General features: G+C 37.0%; 1 protein-coding gene across 9 annotated transcripts in view; it reads left to right on the top strand.

Annotated features, from left to right (window-relative positions):
* BCAS3 (BCAS3 microtubule associated cell migration factor) overlaps positions 1-23,170 on the top strand; it is a 572,946-nt gene that overhangs the window by 320,245 nt on the left and 229,531 nt on the right. Inside the window, exon 24 of one of the 9 annotated variants that reach the window (XM_067716307.1) lies at positions 21,507-21,592. The exons of the other annotated variants lie outside the window; for them this stretch is intronic. Coding sequence (XP_067572408.1) covers positions 21,507-21,577 — 71 coding nt within the window. The 3' untranslated portion in view covers positions 21,578-21,592. Of the gene's footprint in view, positions 1-21,506; positions 21,593-23,170 lie in introns of those variants that run through there. 9 annotated transcript variants of the gene reach the window in all.

Genomic DNA, 23,170 nt, shown 5'->3' with positions numbered 1-23,170 from the left:
ATGCAGCTGATGGTGGGGAATGGGGTGCCTTGGAGGGCAGGGGACCGGCCTGGGAGCTCAGCAGTGTGCCAGTCTTGTCTGACCTCCACTTCTCCTCCCCCTTCGGTCTCCCTGCGTCCTACCGGTTCACTCTAGGGTTCCTACCGTCTCCTTTGGGGTCAGAGTCCCCCACCAGTAGCCTGCAGGTGCCCTAGTTGTGGGGAGATGCTAACTCTGTGTCTTCCCACACTGCCATCTTGACTCCTCCCCTGTTTTTTTTTAATTGAAGTATAGTTGATTTATAAAAGAGCTTGCCTTCTTAACTAATATATGAGTTTCTTGGAGGATATGTTCCAATAACAATAGATGAGATTCTGATATTTTAGGTCTTAATCCTAGAAATTATTCTCCCACCCCCTCCTTCTCCCTCATCCACTTCTTCCAGGTTTAGATGTGACAGTGTGACAGTTCTTTTCCTGATCCTCAGTTGATTCCTACCATAAGTTTGTTCGATTAGATGTTCACAAAGACCCTTCTGATTCTAAAATCTGTGATGCTATACTGTTTGGATACATTTGCAGTATTCTGAGGCAGCTCTGACAGTCCTTTAAGGGAAAGGTATTCATCACCGTGGCCAAATAGGGAAGATGTTGACTTCAATAGTGAACTGAAATTAACTATTTCATGGGGTTTTTGGTGGGAACAACAGAATGCAAGTTACCTCCTTAAGCCTCTTCATCTCCTTAAAATAATTCTGCCCAGTTGGATTTGACTTTGGTCGTATTAGTTTTTGCATGTGAATACATTTTGTTCTGCCTACAGAAGATGAAGACACGGAGCCGTTCTGTTTGCCAGAGGAGGAGTCACTCTCCTAAACGTTTTTGGCTCTGTCCTGATCTGTCATTGTCTCCCTTTCACTCTTTTTTCCCTATATCTCTGTTTCAGTTTGTCTTGTGTTTCAGTTTCTCCCTCCTAGGTTCTATCTTTTTGTTTTGATAATCCCGCCCCCCCTTTTTTTCTCTAAATGCAAGTCTCTCCCAGGGATGCTGAATAGTTCATTCTTTTTATAACACTCCTTATATGCACAGAAGAATTTAGCTTGGCTGTAAAATTTGTCCTTGGCATAAATTTGGCAGATAGTTTTTAACCTCGGTGAGACTTTTCATTGGGATCATGAAAGTGTTGAGGCATCACTGCCCTCCACTCTTCCTTCTTCAAGTATGACATTAGTGGTTTTAGCTCTTGTTGACCCTTCTTTAAACCAAAGCTTTATAGCCTATTACAGCACAGTGTGGATTTTTTTTTTTTATGATATGTTGGAGGGAAAGAAAAAACTCCTCTAAAGTTACAAATGGTTTCACTTACCAAAATGACTATTACTCTTGGAAAGTTTTGTCTTTTCTTTAAAATTTCCAGGAGTTGGGTGGGCTTGATGTCCTCTCTCCCACTCCACCTCCCCACCCACACACTCATGTTGGTAGAGATGCCAAGAGCTTGAAGCATAATTCCAGTCTTCTAGGAGACAAATCATTTACCAAGGAGCAAGCAAGACACACTTTCCTGCTGTTATTTTAATCTTGCATTTCATCATTTATTGGATCAAATAGCAGTCACATTTACTTAGGATCCATGTCAGCACCTTGAAATCCAAATTATCTGTTATATGTCACCTTGTAAGAGATTCTCTGCATTGCCCCTCTCCAGCCCTCCTTCCTTATAGGACTTTATTTAAGCATCTTCATTTTTGCTGGGTATCTGTGGGTTTCAGTGTAATGAAAAATGTTTGCCCTCTTCATAAAAATAATACTTAAAACTTTTTTTTTTAAGTGTGTGCCTCTTCTGAGGCTTGCAACTTTTTTTAAAATAAATTTATTTACTTATATTTGGCTGTGTTGGGTCTTTTTTTTATTCTATAAATTTATTTATTTATTAATTTTTAAATTTTTTAGCTGCATGGGGTCTTCGTTGCTGCACGCGGGCTTTCTCTAGTTGCGTTGAGCGGGGGCTACTCTTCATTGCGGTGTGCGGGCTTCTCATTGCTGTGGCTTCTCTTGTTGCGGAGCACGGGCTCTAGGCACGCGGGCTTCAGTAGTTGTGGCACATGGGCTTCAGTAGTTGCAGCACGCGAGCTTCAGTAGTTGTGGCTCGCGGGCTCTAGAGTGCAGGCTCAGTAGTTGTGGTGCACGGGCTTAGTTGCTCTGTGGCATGTGGGATCTTCCTGGGCCAGGGCTCGAACCTGTGTCCCCTGCATTGGCAGGCAGATTCTTAACCACTGTGCCACCAGGGAAGTCCCTGTGTTGGGTCTTTATTGCTGCATACGGGCTTTCTCTAGTTGCAGCGAGCGGGGGCTACTCTTCATTGCTGTGCACGGGCTTCTCATTGCAGTGGCTTTTCTTGTCAAGGAGCACAGGCTCTAGGCACGCGGGCTTCAGTAGTTGTGGCACGCAGGCTCAGTAGCTGTGGCTCGCAGGCTCTAGAGTGCAGGCTCAGTAGTTGTGGTGCATGGGCTTAGTTGCTCCGCAGCATGTGGGATCTTCCCGGACCCGGGCTGAAACCCATGTTCCCTGCATTGGCAGGCGGGTTCTTAACCGCTGCGCCACCAGGGAAGCGCAATAGTTAAAACTTTTATCTTAAGTTTTGCTTATCAGAGTAGCTTTGCCCAGACCTGGACCTGAGCATTCTTAAATGTGAGCCAGTGAATCTTAGCTTCTGATGGTTCTACAAGGAACCACTGAAGAAACTTAAGGATTTCCTGTCCAAAGCAAGCAGTGTCCTTCAGTAGGCTACCAGATTATCATAAACCTAGACATAACTGAGAAGATGAAAAGTTGTGAATCATTTATCATCACAAGTTGAATAACACAAACTTCAGGCAGCCTCCATGCGTTTCCTCCCTGCTGTTGGCTCAGCTAGGGCTTTTATTGGAGCCATATCTGCACCTCTACTCTTTCAACCCTCTCTCTTTATGAGACTAAAATGTAAATTGGGTGCTATTTAAATATTTCCTACTTACGTTTATTGAAAACTATGCTGCCACAGGGCATGGCACTTTGAAAACTGCCTTGCACCAGCTCAGTTTTCCACCGACGTGGTTTACCCAAAAACCTGGACTTTCCTTTCCTCAGACCTTTAATTTCTTTAAACCAAATGATCACACAAAAACTTAGGATGAACCTAGTTTCGTTTGTGAGGTTTTCAGTAAAAGTTGAGTGTGGCTAGAAAACCAGACCCATGAAAAGCCATGCTTATGCTGACACTAGAGGAAAAACTTACAGAATTCTTATACTTCCTGCTTTCAGTGTTGGGGAGAAAAGAAAAAACAAGGAAGATGGAAGAGCTTTAGCAGTGGTCTACTTTGGGAAAGAAAGGAGATGGGGGAAGCTTGGTTGAGTTCATTTGTCACTTATTTGGTGTTTTATTTTGTCCTAGACTTAGAAATTTTTGAAAATACAGAAAAGTATTAAGAATAAAATTTAAAAACTATAATATTTTTTAAATTGACAAAATATTAAATTATATTTTGTAACTTACCTCATTTATTATCATCAGCATATTTCCTTCAAATCATTAAATATTTTTCAAGGCATAGATATTTTAATAGTTATATCCTCTGAATCATTTATTTGTCTAGTCTTCTATCCTTAAACTTTTCGATTTCTAATTTTTTTTTGCCCTACTAATTAAGAATAAATAAAATTCCTATATAGAGATCTTTGGTTTATATGTTTCCAAACACTTAAAGAAGAATTAATACCAGTACTTATCAACCATTCCAAAAAACAGAAGCAGAGAGAACCCTTCTAAACTCATTTCATGATGTCAGCATTATCCTGTTACCAAAGCCAGTCAAGGACACAACAGGAAAAGAAAATCAGGCCAGTATCCCTAATGAACAAGAGGTAGAGATCCTTAACAAAATTTAGCAAACCAAATTCAATAGTACACAAAAAGGAGCACCCACCATGATTAAGTGGGATTTATTCCAGGGATGCTAGGATGAGTCAACATCTACAAATTAATCAGTATGGTACACCACATTAACAGAATGAAGGATAAAAATCATATGATCATCTCAATAGATGCAGAAAAAGCATTTGACAAAATTCAACATTCATTTATGATAAAAACTCTCAACAAAGGAGGTATACAGGGAACATACCTCAACCTAATAAAGCCCATATATGACAAGCCCACAGCTAACAACATGGTGAAAAGCTGAAAGATTTTCTTCCAAGGTCAGGAATAAGACAAGGATGCCCACTCTTGCCATTTATTAGGCAAGACAAAGAAATAAAAAGCATCCAAATTGGAAATGAAGAAGCAAAACTGTCACTATTTACAGATGACATGACATTATATATAGAAAGCTCTAAAAACTCCACCAAAACACTGTGAGAATTAATAAACAAATTCAGTAAAGTTGCAGCATACAAAAATCAGTTGCATTTCTATATACTACATACACTATACTGAACTATCAGAAGAGAAATTAATAAAACAATCCCACTTAAAATTAAATGAAAAAGAATGAAATACCTAAGTATAAATTTAGTCAGGGAGGTGAAAGACCTGTACACTGAAAACCTTAAGACATTGATGAAAGAAACTGAAGAAGACATAAATACAGGCATACCTTCTTCAGTTCCAGACCACTGCAATAAAGTGAATATCAAAATAAAGTGTTTCACATGAACTTTTTGGTTTCCCAGTACATACAAAAGTTATGTTTACAATATACTGTAGTCTGTTAAGTGTGCACTAACATTATGTCCAAAAAAACAATGTATGTACCTTAATTTTTAAATATTGCTAAAAAATGCTAACCCTCACCTGAGCCTTCAAGGAATAGTAATCTTTTTGCTGGTGAAGAGTTTAAAATAATGTGAGAATTATTAAAATGTGACACAGAGATATGAAGGGAGCAAATGCTATTGGAAAAATGGTGCTGGTAAACTTGCTTGACACAGGTTTGCCAGAAACCTTCAATTTGTAAAAAATGCAGTATCTTCAAAGTGCAATAAAGTATCTTCAAAGTGCAATAAAGTGAAGTACAATAAAACGAGGTGTGCCTATAAATGGAAAGATATACCATGATCATGGATTGGAAGATTTAATATTGTTAAAATGTCCATACTACCAAAAGCAATCTACAGATTTAATGAAATCCCTATCAAAATTCCAATGGCATTTTTCACAGAAAGAAAACAATCTTAAAATCTGTATGGAGCTGCAAGAGGCCCCAAATAGCAAAAGCAATCTTGAGAAAGAACAAAGTTGGAGGCACCATGCTTCCTGATTTCAAACTATATTACAGAGCTATAGTAATCAAAAAAATATAGTATTGACATAAAAAATAGATCAATAGAACAGAATAGATAGCCTAGAAATAAACCCTCGCATATATGGTCAATTAATTTACAACAAAGAAGCCAAGAATATGGACCACTATCTTATCCTATGCACAAAAATCAACTGAGAATGGTTTAAATACCTCAGAATGAGACCTGAACTCATGAATACATAGGTGGTAAGCTCCTTGACACTGGGTTTTTTATTTGATACCAAAAGCAAAGGCAACAAAAGCAAAACAAACAAGTGGGACTACATCAAACTAAAAAGTTTCTATACAGCAAAAGAACCCTCCCCCCCACCCCCCTGCAAAATACAGGTATCCTGCAGAATGAGAGAAAGTATTTGCAAATCATGTATCTGATAAGGAATAATATCCAAAATATATAAAGATCTCATACAACTCAATAGAAAAAAATGTCTGATTAAAAAATGGGCAGAGGATCTGAAGAGAAATCCCATAGAATACATACAAATGGCCAATAGGTACATGAAAATATGCTCAGCACACTAATTATCAGGGAAATACAAATCAAAAGCACAATGAGATATCATCTCACAGCCTGTTAGAATGGCTGTCATGAAAAAGACAAGAGATAACAAGTGTTGGCAAGAATGTGGAGAAAAGGGAATCCTTGTGTACTGTAAACTAGGATTACGGAGTGTAAGCTGGTGTAGCTACTATGGAAAACAGTATGGAGGTTCCTCAAAAAATTAAAAATAGAACTGCCATATGATCCAGCAATGTCCACTCTGGGGAACACATTAACTCACAAAGATATCTGCATCCCCATGTTCATTGCAGAATTATTTACAGTAGACAAGACATGTATACAACCTAAGTGTCTGTTGATGGATAAATGGGTAAAGAAAATGTTATACACACACACACACACACACACACACACACACACACACACACACACACACACACACACACACACACACACACACACACACACTGTAATATTCAGACATAAAAAGAAGAAAATCCTGCCCTTGTGACAACATGGATAGACCTTGAGGGTATTATGCCAGTCAGACAGAGAAAGACAGATACCATATGACCTTACTTTATAAGTGGAATCTAAGTAAAAACAAAAACAATAACAAAAACTCATACATGCAGGTAACAGGCTGGTGGTTGCTGGTGGGGGGACGTATTGATAGATGGAGGGAAATGGATGAAATGGGTGAAGGTGGTCAAAAGGTACAAAATTCTAATTTAAAAATAAGTGAGGCTTGGGAATGTTAAAACATGGTGGCTATAGTTAAAATACTACATTGTGTATTTGAAAGTTGCTGAGAGGGTAGATCTTACAAGTTCTCATCACAGAAAAAAATTGTAACTATAAGTTGGTGTTGGATGTTAACTAGACTATTGTGATCATTTCCCAATATATACATATATCAAAACATTATGTTGTACATCTGAAAGTAATGTTATATGTCAATTATATTTCAATTAAAATATTTTTTCTTCTCATTTTATTGAGATATCATTGACATGCAGCACTGTATAGGCTTAAGGTGTACAGCATAATTGACTTACATTAAATGATTATCATAATATGTTTAGTGAACATCCATCATCTCATATAGATACAAAATAGAAGAAAATGAAAAAAAAAATGTTTTTCCTTGTGATGAGAAGTCTTAGGATTTACTCTCTTAACAACTTTCATACATAACATACAGCAGTGTTACTTATATTAATTATGTTGTGCATTATATCTGTAGTCGTATTTATCTTATAACTGGAGGTTTGTACCTTTTGACCACCTCAGTTTTTAAAAATGATTTAATACTTAAAAGATCAAAAATAAACACATTCTATTTTGGGGGGGAAAGTAAGTTTAACTTATACTCATTTGATTACTTTTGATGTTGGACTTTGAGAAAATGTTAATTAGCCGTTCATTGTTACCTTCTGGAGTTTTCCTATTCTCATTGATTTTAAGATCATATACCTTTTTCCAAATTTTACTTTCAGTCTGTGTATATCATTATGTCTTACAATGAGTTTCTTATAGACAGCATACAGTTTATGTTTTTAATTCTCTCTGCCAACCTCTGTCTTTTATTTCATGTTTGTGGACAATTTATATTGAATGTAATTATTTATATGTTAGGGCGTAAGTCTGCTCTTTTATTTTTTATTCTCTATTCTGTTTTTGTTTGTTTTTTGTTTTCTTTCCCTTGCCTTCCTGTTTTTATTATACCACTTTATATAGCTTTATTAGTGGTTGCTGTAGGTGTATTACCTTAACTATGCATAACTTATCACAGTCTACTGGTGTCATTTTACCAGATTGAGTGAAGCCTTTCCTCCCTTTATGTCCCTTTACACTCCCTATTTGTAATATAATTATCTTATATATTTGAGCCACATCGGTGAGTGTTACTTTTTTCTTCAGCTCTTAAACATAATATAGAAAACTCAAGAGGAGAAGCGCAACCTATTATATTTACTCATATTTTTGTTTACTATGTTTTTTCTTCCATCCAGTGTTCTAAAGTTCCTTCTTTTATTGTTTTCTTTCTGTTAGGAGAACTTCCTTTAGCCATTCTTTTAGAGTAAGTCTGCTGACAACAAATTCTCTTTGTTTTTGTTCATCTGAGAAAGTCTGGATTTCCCCTTCATTCATGAAATATATTTTCTCTGGGTACAGGATTCAGGGTTGACAGTTCTTTTCTTTCAATACTCAAAAAAATACCGTGTCAGTTTCTTCCAGCCTCCGTGTATTTTTGATGAGGAATCTGCTATCATTTGAGGTGTGTTTCCCCTATAGGTAAACTGTCACTTTTCTCTGGCTGCCTTCAGGTATCTTTCTGTCTTTAGTTTTCAGAAGTTGCATTATGATATGTCTTTTCATGGGTGTCTTTGAGAGTGTCCTGTTATGGGTTCACCCAGCTTCTTTATTTTGTAGATTTATGTCTCTTGCAAAATTTAGTTAGTTTTCAGCCATTGTTTTTTCAAATACTTTTCCAGTCCCATCTCCTTTCCCTTTCCCTTCTGGGCCCATTATGACCCACATGTTAGATCTTTTAAAATAATCCCACAAATCCCTGGGATTCTGTTAATTTTTCAGTCTGTTTTTCCTGTCTTTGTCAGATTGGGTAATTTCTACTGTTCTTTTACAGTTTACTGATTCTTTTTTACTGTCCCTCCATTCTGCTATTGAATCTATCCACTGAACTTTTGATTTTATTGTATGTTGAAGGTACAGAATTTCCATTTGATTTTTCTTTACATCTTCTAATTCTTTGCTGAGAGTTTCTTTTTCTTTGCTGAAGCTTTCTATTTTTACATTTGTTTCTAGCATGTTCATAGGTGCTCTTTGAAACATTTTTATCACGGCATTTGAAAAATCTTTCACAGATAATTTAAACATCTTGGTAATCTTGGTGTTAGTGTCTATTGATTGTCCTTTTTTCATTCAGTTTGACATCTTCCAGGTTCTTGGTATGTCCGGTGATTTTCAGTTTGAACCTAGGCATTTTCCTAAGATTTGGATCTTATTTAAAGCTTTTGTTTTAACTGGCTTTCTTGACACCACCGTGGCAGGGAAGTTGAGCACTGTGCCTCACTCTGCCAAGTGGAGGTAGAAGTCTTGCTTGGCCAACGTTACTCTTCAAGGTCAGGGGACTATTGGGCAGAAATGGTAGTTCAGCTCACCATGTGGCTTCATTACTGCTGAATGATGACAGAAGTCCTCCTGACCCTCTTCTAGGCCTGTACTCACAGCTCACGAGTGGGAAGGAGCAGGGGCGCCTCTCTACTGCTGGGAGCAGCGAGTGAGGGCAGTCCAAGTTCCCTGTTTGTTCTGTACCACCACTGCGTGGATTGGGGGCTAGTTCTTGTTAATGGCTGGAAGGAATTCAAGTCCTGACAACCTACTTAGCCTTTTCTGGCACCGCCTCAGTTGGGTGTTGGGCATCTCGTTATAGTCTCAGGAGGGCGGAAGTCCAGCCTCCCCACTTGGCTTTTGCTGGCATGGGTGGTGGTGGAGCCACAGTTTTTTCCTTTGGTGTTTGTCTATAGTAGAGCAGTTATTTTCTAAAAGTCTCTTCCTTGCAAGGCTGCCCCTTTCCTATTCCTTTGGCTAGAGAGATCAGGCTTTTGTTCAGACTTCTTTTTGTCCTTTTCCATTGGCATTTTCAGGTTGCTGGCCTCTTCACCTCCAAAGCTGGGATATTTGAGGCAAAAACAAACCCCAAGGACCTCACGTTCCTTGTGTTATTCTTTGTGTCCTGAAGGTCCTAGCTGTCCTGCCGCCTCTTCTTCACCCTCCAGAGTCTTATGTTTATTTTGTACGTACAACTGACCATTGAACATCGTGGGCATTAGGGGTGCTTACTCACTGCGGAGTCGGAAATCCATGTATGACTTAAAATTGGCCCTCCATACCCCCGGTTCCGGTTCTGCATCTGCAAGTTGCATAGTATTGTAGTAGTTACTGTTGGAAAAAAAAATCCCCGTATAAGTGGACCCACCTAATTGAAGCCCATGTTATTCAAGGGTCAGCTGCAATTAATGCCCATGGTTTTGCATAGCAGATTGTGTAGTATTATAGTATTTATTGTTGAAAAAAAATTCCTCTGTAAGTGGACCCACCCAGTTCAAACTCCTGTTATTCAAGGGTCAGCTGTAATTAATGTCCAGGGTTTTTAGTTGTACTTAGGTAGAGAAACGTACATCTACTCTATTTTCCACTAAGTGGAATCAGTTTGTGCAATTTACTCAAATCTTTCGGCAAAAATATATATGCATTTTTCTGTCTGTATGTGTATGAAAATATATCTTATGTGAACAATTTGTCCCCGATTTGGTCAGTATCAGGAGTCAATAAGCTTTTCCTCCGCAGTAAATATTTTAGACTTTGAAGACCATACTGTAATGGTAGGTACATTTGAATTTTTCAATTCTTCCTTGCTTGCTTTTACTTTACCAGTATTTTTAGAGCATCATGTTCAATATGACACAAGTTTAAAGCCAAGCTAGACATTTCATGTACATTAAACTAAAATTTGTCAACACTGTTTCTCTTTTTGAAACATGTTGCAAAAATCTGGGAGGGTAAAACACTGAAACATTGATGGACATAGAATATGCCTTGACTGAATATGAAATGGGCTTTGGGGTCTTGAGTCTTGCTAAGTAGGAGCACAGCTTTGCTTCCCCTCCATCTCTTTTACCTGGCTTCATTCATTTACAAATAGAATTTGTAGACCAATCTCTTCTCTGCTAAAGACTAGTAAATCTGCAGAGACCTCAAACTTAGGCTTCTCTACAGAAAGCGGCAGAGATGAGCACATAGCTCAGTAAGCTACTGTTGTCTCTCATATGGTAGGTGACTTGAGTTACTGCCTCCATTTAGTTCCTTTGTGTTCTGAATATCTTGCAATTGAAATGTCATTACTCAGGGATGTAATGCACCTTATAACATAAAGAACCTATCCTTTCTCCAGGTCACTATGTAGATTCTATCATAAACTGTAGCAAACTAGTACTAAGGACTCCAGTGAGTTATAGAAATGTTCAGTAACATTTACCAAAATCAGCACTAACTTCTCAAGATTTTGGTGCTACAATTTGAAATGAATATTGTTTGTTTCTAATCTGGCTTTCTCGTTTCTTATTCCTTAGTGACCTTGCCAAAAAAAAGTTTTTAAGTTATCTTCCAAAAAGTTGACAGCTCTTTTGTTAGTCAATTACTTTAATATTTTTAAACAGTTGCTTGGTTGGGAGTCTCTAGATACAACACTTCACACTAAGGAAGGCTGACAGTTAAGTGATGTGGAAGCCATTATCTCATCTTTGTGCTTGTAGACTGTGGCCTCTTGCCTTTTCCTATTTCATAATAAGTAGCATTAGCATTCAGGAACTTTTTAACACCTATTGAGGACAGGAGTTTTCTAATCCCCTATAAGAGAGCATTTTAAAAATGAATGAGTAAAACCTAACAAACATAGCATTAAAATAAAGAGAACTAAGCATCATTCTTACATTTGAATTTAGATTCATAAATATCAAGTAAAATACCAACCAACCAAATTGAACATTACGGGGCTTCCCTGGTGGCGCAGTGGTTGAGAGTCCGCCTGCCGATGCAGGGGACACGGGTTCGTGCCCCGGTCCAGGAAGATCCCACATGCCACGGAGCGGCTGGGCCCGTGAGCCATGGCCGCTGAGCCTGCGCGTCCGGAGCCTGTGCTCCGCAACGAGAGAGGCCACAACAGTGAGAGGCCCGCGTACCGCAAAAAAAAAAAAAAAAAAAAAAATTGAACACTACGATAAAAGAATCATCTACAATGACCAAATATTATTTATTCCCATATTAAAAAATCTGTTGTCGTAATATATAATATTGGTCCACTAAGAGAACATAATAATCTCACTAGTTGCGGAAAGAGCATTTGATAAAATTCAGCAGTTATTTATGAGATTTACTCTTGAGATAACTAGGAATAGAGAGGTAAATTCTGTAAATAATAAGGAATCTTAAACCAAATCTTAAACCAAACAGCAGCATCATATTTAATGTGGAATATTATCGGCATTCCTTCTAAAATCATGAAAAAGGCAATCATGCCATGACCATTTTTATATAATTACTCTGAAAATTCCAGACAATGCAGTAATATATAAAACATAAGGAAGAGATATAGTTACAAAATCATTTACAGATTGATTTTGAATTATGTTTTCAGACAATATAATTTTTTTTGACAGAGAATTCAAGAGCATCAAGTTTTAATGAACTTATTACACTGATCAGATACTTGGTTCATATGTAAAACATCCATACTCTTTCTGTAAAACAGTGAAAACTAATTAAGTAATCTAATTTTTTTAAAAATGTACTCATAATAATACCAGAAAACATAAAGTACTTAGGAATAACCCTAAGAAGAAATATAGAAAGTGTACCAAAAAAAAAAAAAGGGTGAAACTCTTCAGAGTAATATAATTTGCATAAACTAACAATATATCAGGTTTCTGAAGAAGGAAACTGAGTATTGTAAAAATTGCAGTTATTCCAAAATTAGTTCTGAACTTTTTTACAATCCCAGTCAAAATAGCAGTGGATTTTTTTTTTTTTTTTTTTTTTCTTCCCAGTATGCAGGCCTCTCACTGTTGTGGCCTCTCCCGTTGCGGAGCACAGGCTCCGGACACACAGGCTCAGCGGCCATGGCTCACGGGCCCAGCCGCTCCATGGCATGTGGGATCTTCCCGGACCGGGGCACGAACCCATCTCCCCTGCATCGGCAGGCGGACTCTCCACCACTGCGCCACCAGGGAAGCCCTAGCAGTGGATTTTATTTGACTCTTAACACTGCATTTGAAAGTATCAACAGGCAAGAATTGCTAAGATAATTTTTTGTCTTGGCAATGAGTAGGAAGTTTAATTCATAACTTTTTATTGTGAAAATTTTCTAACTTATAGAAAAAATTTAAATAAATATATAATATAGCAAATATCTAAACAGTCACTAGATTTCAAGAAGTGATAATATTTTTGATATCTCTCTACACAAAGTAGAACTTTAAATAAAAATGAATGAACCATGAGGTCCATTTTAAAAGCAATATCAACTACAGACCCATTTCTTTCGTTTAAAGTATAACTCCTCAAAAGAATTATCTACACTTGCTATCATCAGTTTCTGTGGGTCTGCGCGTGTGTGCGCATGCATGCGTTCATGCGCACATACACGCTCTCTTCCTTTAACACCTTATTATACAAAATTTCAAATATACGCAAACATAGAAGGAATAACATTACAAACCCCCTAACAATCAGGTAGCTTCAGCAAGTAAGAACTCATGGCCAGACTAGTTTCATATCTTACCCCACTACCCCACCAGATTATTTTGAAGCAAATTTCAGACATTATTTCATCTGTAAATATATCCACACATATCTCCAAAAAATAAACTTCTTTTAAAGCAAAATACTATCACTCCTGAAAAAAATAGCAATAATGCTTTAATATCAAATTTCCAATTCATGTTAAATTTCCCTGATTATCTCATTTTTAAAAATCATGTTCCAAATAAGACCCATACATTCCAATTGGTTGATATCTCTCATAAGAGTATCTTAAAATATAGGGTTCTATTCCATCAGTTTTTAAAGAAACATGTATCCTGTAGTGTTTCCCTTCCCACAAATAGGATTTTGCTGACTATATCCCCATGGTGTTCTTTTGTCCCTGAAATTTCCTGTAAATTGTTAATTAGATCTGGAAGATTGTTTAGATCAGATTTTATTTTGTGGCGAAAATGCTTACTTCCTGTGAATTTATATTTATTATGCGCACTTGAAAAAAGGATATATTCTCTGTTTTCAAGATATAAAGTTGTGTTTATATCAGTTAGATTTACCTCATTAATTATGTTTTTGTGTCTTCTGATGCCGTATGTATCCTATCCTGGACTTAGAAAGGTGAATTAAACTCTCATGCTACTAATACTTTTCTCTTTATTTCTCCTTCTACTTCTGTAGTTTTGCCATATAATGTCCATGTTATGTGATATACAAATATGCATAACTGCTAAGGCTTCATTGTAGAATGTAATGTACTAGGTGTCCTTTTTAACATTTCTAGATTTAATGCTTTTTTTGTTGTTTAATGCTTTTTCTCTAACTCAGATTGTGACCACTGCTTTTCATTTTGCCATTATAAATGTGTAGAAGGATAACAGAACTGTATTTTGTACATTTGAGAAACTAGAAGGAAACAGAGCAAAATATAAATAGTATTTAACCTCTGAGTGGTGGGATATGGGGCATTTTTAACTTTCTTCTTTAAAGTTTTTCCAAAGTTTTCTACAGTGAGCTTGTGTTACTTACATAAGGCTTAAAAATCTGTTATTTTTTTACAAGGGAAAATTTTAAAGAAAGTATGCAAAGGTAGTTTGGTTTTGTTAATGTTCTTAGTATGTTTTTGGCCACAGCCTAAATAATGAACTAGTGACAGTATCGAACAGACCCTGCCCCCTATTTTAATCACAACGAAAATCTAGTGCATGCCTCTTTCAGGCATGGGTTTGAAATGGGAAATTGTTACATGAGTGAAGGAAAATTCCCAGAGTCTTTGATGCAACTCAAGGACTGGGAATGGAGCGGGGGAGGCCTCCTGAAAATCTGTCTAACATTCGCTCAGGCTCCTCTTGGTTCTGAGCCAAATAACAAACCCTTCAGTTGAATTTTTCTGTCCAGACACTGGCTTAAATGAAGGTATACTTAACTTGGAAATATCATTTCAGCTTTTGGCTGGAATAGCTGTTGTAGAAGAGCTTCTTTAGATGTGAAGCCATGAGGGAGTTCTCTGAGTACATGCATTTTCACACATCTGCTAATGCAAAAGCCCCAGTGTGAGCATTAGTACTCAGGAATGTGATGTGGATTTGAGATGATCTCCCCAGGATTTTGGCAGGTCAGGACAAACATTATCTTGCTTCCATATGTTTTTGTAGGATCTTGAAAGGGAAATCATATACATTTCCTTAAACTGACATGCTGAATTTTCCCACATACACCAAAAAACCCTCTCAGCAAAAATAAATTCAGGAATATGTATATATGACATTCATATATTTTGCAGCTGTTGTCAATACAACAATATAAGCTGATGGCTATTGGGAGTCGCAGACAGTTTGCATTTACTTTGACTTATGTTTAAATGGCTGATTTCAGAAAACCTGGCCCAACAGATAAAAAACTATGAAAGATCCCACATTTTGAGTAAGTCCTTTTTCTTTTTTTCCACTCTGCACTTCCTTAGGTGCAGTGTGCATGGGGCTCAGTCCTCATTGTCACTGTTTCCCACTGATAGCACTGCTAGCCTATATGGACACCTCTCCGGACACATACAGTATAAAAAACAACCAGGGAACGCTTGTGAAGCTAAGAAATTCAAATGCATTGATAATAATATTGATAACACATACCGTGTACAAAGACTGTATCTGTTTTTTATCACCCTTGAGCAAACCCACTCCTGTTTCCTATGGGGTTTGACAAACAGTAAGTACTCATTAAATGTTGACTGACCCTTTTCCTAAGTCTTTTCATTCTTCAGTCTCTACTCCCTCTAGAGAATGATATATTATCTGCCTAGTAGTTTGACTCCTTTTCTCAGCGAGTGTATTATTAAAACTTGAATAAATATAGCACCAGTTTCAGCTACGTAATGGCCTCTTGTGCCAAGGGTCGCACATTGGTTGATTCTCACTGGCACAAAAGCTGATAGATTTAGTCTTATTTCATTCTATATCACAGCTAGGCCCACTTGTAGGATTGAACCTATGTGAGAGGGTAATAATCCCTAACCACTATTTGTTTTCATGTTTTGTAAATGAGTTTTGTTGCTGCAGTGTCTTGTACCTAATCAAATCAGTCCTCTGGTTCTTCTATCTGCTTATACCACATGGTTTTTAAGCTATCAAATATTATTTAAAAGTAATACCTAGGATATATTTCTTCTCCCACCCCCAACATTTGGAGAGAGGTCACATATCTTTGACCTCATTTCTTTTACTTTTGTTTTGCTTATTTATTACCAATGGTTTCCTGTTGGATTATTTAGCTGGAAAAATGATTTCTTTACGGAAGTAAGACCTGGGATTCTACTCCATAAAGGGAAACATGGAGAGGCAATGTTATCAATTTAATGTATTAACAAATAATTGGCCTTGGGTTCTTTTCCTGGCATCTTGATGAACCACTGCATTCATGTAGCTTTATTTGGTCTGAATTTATCAGTCTGTACAGGTAGGGATTATGATAATGTATTTTTTAAATTTAGTTTGTTGACTGCATTCTATTCTAGAATTGTTATGTATATATATTTTTAAGATCATGTGATTCATGAAAATATTGGTGTTGTATCGGTTCTTATTTCATTGCATTTTGGCACTTTGGCATTAGTTCTTACATCCACTGTTAGTATTTAGGGGAAAATCATGGAAAACTTTTCTTTTTTTTTTTTTTTACTAGTTTTCCTTGGTGACTTATAAAGTTAATTCCATAAAAATGTTCTTCTGTTCTAAAATATGTAAGATTTTCAGTCCTTTGAAAAAATCGTTATAGTCAATTTTCCATGTATTACTCAACATTAGAGATCTACCTGCCAAATGATCCCAGGTGTGGGATTGCAGCAGGTAATTTCCTGAGCTGTATGGTACAGATGATTTTCTGTGTTAGAAGATGCTATCGGCTCACCTGGCCTCTTAGTGACAGAGAAATCCTTTGTTTATTCATTTAGTAGGCAGATTAACCCTAATGAATATTGGCTTCCTGGAAATAGATACAGGTGACAATGGCAAAGTGAGGAGTGGGGAGAAGTAAGACAAATTCCCTTTTCTTTCTTCGCTTATAAATAATGGTGGCTTTCATTGGAGAGTGTTTTAAATCAGAAAGGAATGCAAAATATTTTAATTTAAAAGCAAGATTTAAATAATCAACCTTTAATTTTTAGTTTTGAACGTTTATATATGTATATTCTTTTCAGAAGAACTAAGGATTTTCTAATTTTGGCAAACAAGTTAAAATTTTTGTGTCTTTCAAATTAGAGTTAAATGAAAATATTTAATTAAATGCTTCATGCTGATTTGGACAGAATGAGTCATTTGAACAGGAAAATGCAACTCTAATATGTTCTTACATTCAGTTAAAATTTTGTGAATTAAAAAATTATATCATTCATCAGCCTCTCCTAGCACAGGAAAGAAAATGTGCATTGTGCTGTGTTCATTTCTATAGTCTGTTCATGCTGCTTCAGTGACATATTTATTTGTTTTCTCAGGAGCAAAGATGAAGGGCTAATATAGCCATTAGAAGATTATTCATAGAGTTATACTATAAATTGTCAAAAATTTATAGAATTAAGCTACTTAAAATTCTTTGCTTTGTTATAACTTTTAACAATATTTACAGAAATCATTTTTGTGAATATAATCATGGATGTTTGATTAATTCTCAATAACGTATGGTGAAATGAAATCTTTGTGATTGCAACTCATAAGCTTTGCTTACTGAAGGGAGGAGTACTTTACAACATTTTTCTGTGAATGGTTTTGAAGATACATTATTCCCAAGACATGAATGTATAGACACAGATGTGGAAATCTCTTAACATCCTACCAAACTTTTCCAGATCTTACAGCAATAATTTATTCTGCACTCTCCGAAGACTCCCCAAATGTCTTCTTTTACATAACTTTATTCATTGGAGGAAAAGTTAAAATTCTTCCCCACCACATGCTAAATATTGAAGATAGGCTTTTCATGATGCATTTTGTAGTTGACTATAAAAGCTCTAGAATTTCAAGGGGGAAGTGAAAAAGCAGAGTTTATCTTTCTATGCAGATTTTAAATTTATGATTTTTCCGAGCTATAGGCTTGATATTCTGCTTGAATTGTGTTGTGGAGAGTTCTGAATAATCCGAGGTATATATGAATCAGAGGCAGTAATAAATTCTGAATGAATCTTTGGTTTTTACTTAAGATTACTTTATCCTTAAAACTAATGTTTCTATAACCTCTGACCGAATACAGAAGATCCAAAGTACTTCCAAGGGTGAGAATTTTTCCTGGCCTCGTGTGAGTAGTTTAATTCATTCCAATTGTGTGGTACAGTGTGGCATGTGATGGAGCACATCAGAGGTATATTTGCAGATTCTTAATTTACATGCCACCTTCCCAAAATATGATGCAGTCCTTTACTGATTTGTCAGTAATATTTATTTTCAAAGATATTGGAAAAAGAGAAAGCAACGTATATGTGTCATATTATCTTCACAGTAACCGCTGCCTATGTTAACTGGATTTTCCTTTCCTTTTCGTGAAAAACCAAAGGACAACAGTCATTATATGATTTTGTATTTTAAGTATTTTCATAATCCAACATAAATTGGCCCACCCAAGGATTATGTCTGTCTTATAAAGATGTGTTTACATAGTCATTGGGTGAAAGATTGCAGAAGTTGAACCACTAGTTTTGAAAGTTGAGCCAGACCAGGAAAAATCAGGATACAATTTGGCACTTATGGAGACGAAATGATTTCCTTTTTAGCTGCTGATTTCTACTGGGAAATGTATCCTTGGACTGAAAATTGCATCCGGAAAAATGTTTATGTAGTGTTTTTCAAATGACTGATTATTCTTCTAACCTTTAACATGAACTGTGTCTAATTTTGGTCTCTTTTAACTCTTCCATGACTAGGGGATTTTTCTCTTTGTGGGAAAAATATTACTCACAAACATATTTTTTCTACTTGGAATACAAAAATGTCTTCCATGGCAACAATAACATAAAATGTGTTAAGATTTCTTCTTGGGTTGTTTTTCTGAGCAGTTAGTACGATGTCATAAATCAGCCACCCTTTATCCCAGGCATTGTATTATGAAAATATAGTAAGGTACAAAAGATCATCTCTACCTTTATATCACAGGTTTTATATTATGTTACATCTTAAGGAATAGTTTTAGTTTGTTTGAGCAGCTACATTTCCTCCTCATTCCACCACCACCTGCACATGCGAAGTAGGAGCTTCTTGACCTTTTCGTGGGTAATATTTGCCCCATAGGGTTTTAACAAAGATCAGTACTTGCTCTACTCTTTTTCTTGTATATTTTGTGACTTTTCTGGCTAAATTATTGTCCATCAGAGGTTGCAGAAGTCTCTGCTCCATGCTGTCTCCACTCTTGGACCTCAATTAACTAAAGCGTCATCATCAAATTATTGCAGGTGACCATGGCAAGGGGAAGGGGACACTGGAGGTCTCACACTGGTCACTTCTGCTCACAATTCATGGGTTAGAACTGTGCTGTCCAGTGCAATAGCCACTAGCTGCATTTGCTTATCTAAATTCTAACTAATGAAAATTAAACAAAATTTGTCCTTCAGTTCCTCAGTGGCACTAGCTGCATTATAAATCTACCATCCTGGACAACACAAAATACAGAACATTTCCATTATCACAGAAAGTTGTGTTTGAGACTAATGGACTAGAGCTTTAAGGGGATGGGGAAGTACAATCCTCTTATTAGCCCAGAGGTGGGAAAGAAGCAAATATTACTGACTTGCAATAATAATGTCTAACACTGTTGGTAAACTATATGCTTGCAAATATTCCTGAGATGCTCTGTATCCTTTTTTTCCCCCTTGTTTCTTTTGGGGGGGGGGTGAAATGTGAGGAGGGTGATAAAAATGCACACCTACATGAATATATACATACACATATACTGTTTCTAGCTGCATGAAAAAGACAAGAAGCATACACTTGAAACTAACATTTTGCCAAGGGGGACTCCTTATGTTCCATATCCCTTTGGAGGAAGAATCTGTATTGCATTTATGTGGCTTTGGAGAAGATATTCAGGAAAGAAACACCACAATTCCCATTGAGCTCAGAAAATGTGATTAAGGAATTTGAATGTAATTACCCAGAGTTTGGCTTTTCTTTTAAGGAACCCACTCATTTTAGAGATTTTTTGATAGTGTAAATCTGACAACTAAATCTGGATTTTTTGGGGAAGACTCCCACCAGGAATAGTGTGAGTCAAGGATGAGTCCATAAAAAAGAAGCCCATGCAGCAGGGACAGCCTGAGCTATTCTGTTTTGACATGATTTTATCTATGGCTGATATATGGAGGGGATATTTAGTGGAATGTGCAGAGCTTTGCTCTAGATTTGTACCTTCTATGATTGGTGTACAAGCTTATTTAAATAAAACGTATGGCAACAATAAATATATATTTGAGTAAATTACACACTGTAGTTATTTCTGATCACAGTAATAATAATAGATTTGGAAAATTGTCTGTGTTTTCAGAGACAAAGTTCTTTTTACCCAGAGTCGATGGATTAGAATTTGCCAACTGACAAGAAACCTTCAGTTCTTCTCTATCCTAAATGGTTTGACAGCTGTGTAAAGTCCCCAGAAAGCAAGTAACCCAGCAGAGTTTGTGACAGAAACTGTTAACTGTCCTTTTCGGTGTTTCTGCACTATCTTGTCCAACATCTGGAAATCAGCATGTTTGCAGTCATCTCACAACATGATTTTGCATTTACATCATTGTGCTAGCTGATAAAAGTTGTTTTTTTCTCTCTTTCTTTTTTTTTTAAGGGAAAAAAAAATCAGCAAATTTTGGTCTGTCACAGGGTCAAGTGATGATTAGTGATGTAGTCTCTCCTAAACACATGTTTAGCTCAGGAAAGTTAAATCAGTTTCCAAAAATTTGGTAACCATTAGAGTACTTCCTAAGTCACTTCCGGATGTCAAACCTAAGGTAGAGGGGGGACAGGGCTGTATTGAGTTCCCTGCAGTTTTTTTTACCAAAGGGACTTAATTTGGCAGCGGATCCAGCCAAGGCAATACTCACGCAATGGCAGAACTAGACAGGAAACACTTTTGAAAGTGCTGTTTTTTGATAGAGGATCATGAGATCAGGCAAAGAGCTGTGAATTTTGTATGTAGCCTAGGCCACGTAGCACCAGGCTAGCCATCTGAGGGTATGGCGTAAGAAAGGAAATTAAAGTAGGAGGGCCGTAAAATTTGCACGCAGTTTTCTTTTCTCAAAAGAGGAATGCTAAGAATTATGAAATTCTTTGAAGTAGAGGGACATAATTAATGAATTTTGTTGTTGTTATTAGTTTTTGGTTTTGGTTAAGCATTCCACCATCATTATTCACCTTTACATTTTTAACATGATGGTTAGCTTGACTACAAGAGCTTACCTCATCAATTCTAACCACCTTTTTATAGCTCTCAGAAGAGCTGTCTTCCAAGGAAAACACTGCGTTGAGCAAAGGTTGTACTTTGGGAAGATGGACGTTTTATAATGATAAGTTTTGACAACTTGCTCTGGTCGCCATGTGTCTCCCAGGCCTGCCGGTGGGTGGGTATTTGTCAGGAATGAGAATATATCTGAGAGGGGTTGCTTTATAGCAGCCAGACTTGATTTTCAACCTCCAAGACTTTGAGCCTCCTTTCCTTACAGTACTCAGGAAAACAGAGAGGAGGAGCTTTGCTCTCACGTGTGAGGTTGAGGAGACCCCGAGGTCCTGTACAGGGAGGTGCAGATCCTCAGTTTTAGCGCCTTTGTTGGACACCTTTCATTGTCCCATGAACTTCTCTATGTTCTTCTCTGCCCATATTTAGGAACTACACCTCGATTTATTTCTTCTGCTGAGCTGTTCTTCAGGGTCTACGGAAGCCATTTTTGTGTATAAGGTAGACTTATTCATTTCTCATAGCACATCATGAAATTGTATCTGGTTTAATTCCAACATTTAAAAGCAAAATAAAATCCGTATCTGTACTTGACAAATCTGCTGGTGCTTTTCTTTAGACCGTGAGTGATTCTTGGTGTGTTGTTGTTTGTAAAGGCCATTTTGGATTCTCAGCGTTATCACCCACACTCTGCTTCTGTGGCTCAGACAGTTGGCAGGTCCCCGAGAGCATATGGATGATTCCCTAATGGCATCTGCCCAGCTGTTCTAATCACATATTTGGTAGACAGCTGAAAGACCCACATTCAACTTTACTGAGCTTATATGACTAACTCTAAATTTACTGTCAATACTTTTTAATCTAAAGCTCTTTCAAATTCTTAATAGTATTTAATAATAATTGCATAAGTATTCCTCTTAGTTCTAACTTTCAGAGCTCCTTAAAAACCAACAAATATAAAATATCTTCCCAGTTAACTATGAGCAATTAGTCTGTACAAAGCAATACCGAAACAACATCAACATTTGGAACAGAAAAAGGTTTATTTCAGGGCCAAGCAGGGAGAATGGGTGGCTTATGCCCTAAACATCCCTGAACTCCCTAAAGGGTTTCAGCAAAGTATTTTTAAAGGCAAGATGAGGGAAGGGGCATGGTTGGTTATTGCACACTTCTTGGTGTTGGAATCCTTTGTTCTTGCAGCTGTCTAGGTAGGTCAGGTCTCAATGTTCCTGTAAAACTCCAACAAGACAAATGTTATTCTCTGTTCTGCAACTTTTTATCTCTATGTGAATGAAAAAGTGTTATACTCTTAAAGATCAGAGCCTTGAGAATGGGCTATTCTGTATATTTCAGGCTATAGGCAACACTCTTAAAGCAATAGAATACAGAGGTTAAAGTAAAAGAAACAGATCTAATGTGGAGTTGGATTTGTTCTTCCCTATTACAGTGTGATTAATTCTCTTATATCCAAGAGAATAGTCAGTACAAGCCAAGGAAACCCCTTGCCCCCATTCATCAGAATGGCCACAAAACTGATTCTTAATTACCTCTTGCCTGGAGCACTGCAGCAGTGTCAACCTTGGTCCCCCAAATGTCAGTCTGTCTGAACCTGCCACTTCCCTGAGTTTATCCTACATAATGCTGATAGAAACTTCTTCCTCAAATACTGCTTTCATCATTTCATTGCTCCCGTTTTACAATATGAAGTCTAGTATTTTGAATGAAGATTCAAAATTCTAGCCATGCTTCTTGTATATCCCTTCTATAAACACCTGCAGTCTAATCAAATTGTCCTTCTTTTTAGTTCAGTTGGGCTCCAAGCAGGTCAGATCCTGGCTCCTAAGATCAGTATCAAACAGTGTTTCTCCTGAGGTCTTATGAGAGTTTTTCTTCATAAAGTTAATGACAGACAAAGGTTCTGGTTACATTAGGAAAAACAGGAGGCTGTTTTATGCAGTTAGATTCAGGAAGTGTTCATCACTTTGACGGATGCTAGTTCCTTAGTTATATTTTAATAATATTGGAGTGTAGGAAAACTAGCATTTTTGCATACCTATGACTCTGCCTCAGAGGGGGGCTCCTCTGTGCTCTGT

Source organism: Pseudorca crassidens, chromosome 19 (assembly GCF_039906515.1).
Source record: "Pseudorca crassidens isolate mPseCra1 chromosome 19, mPseCra1.hap1, whole genome shotgun sequence".
NCBI classification, from domain to species: domain Eukaryota; kingdom Metazoa; phylum Chordata; class Mammalia; order Artiodactyla; family Delphinidae; genus Pseudorca; species Pseudorca crassidens.
Note: the sequence above shows the minus strand (reverse complement) of the source record. Positions and strands in the feature narration are given on the sequence as shown.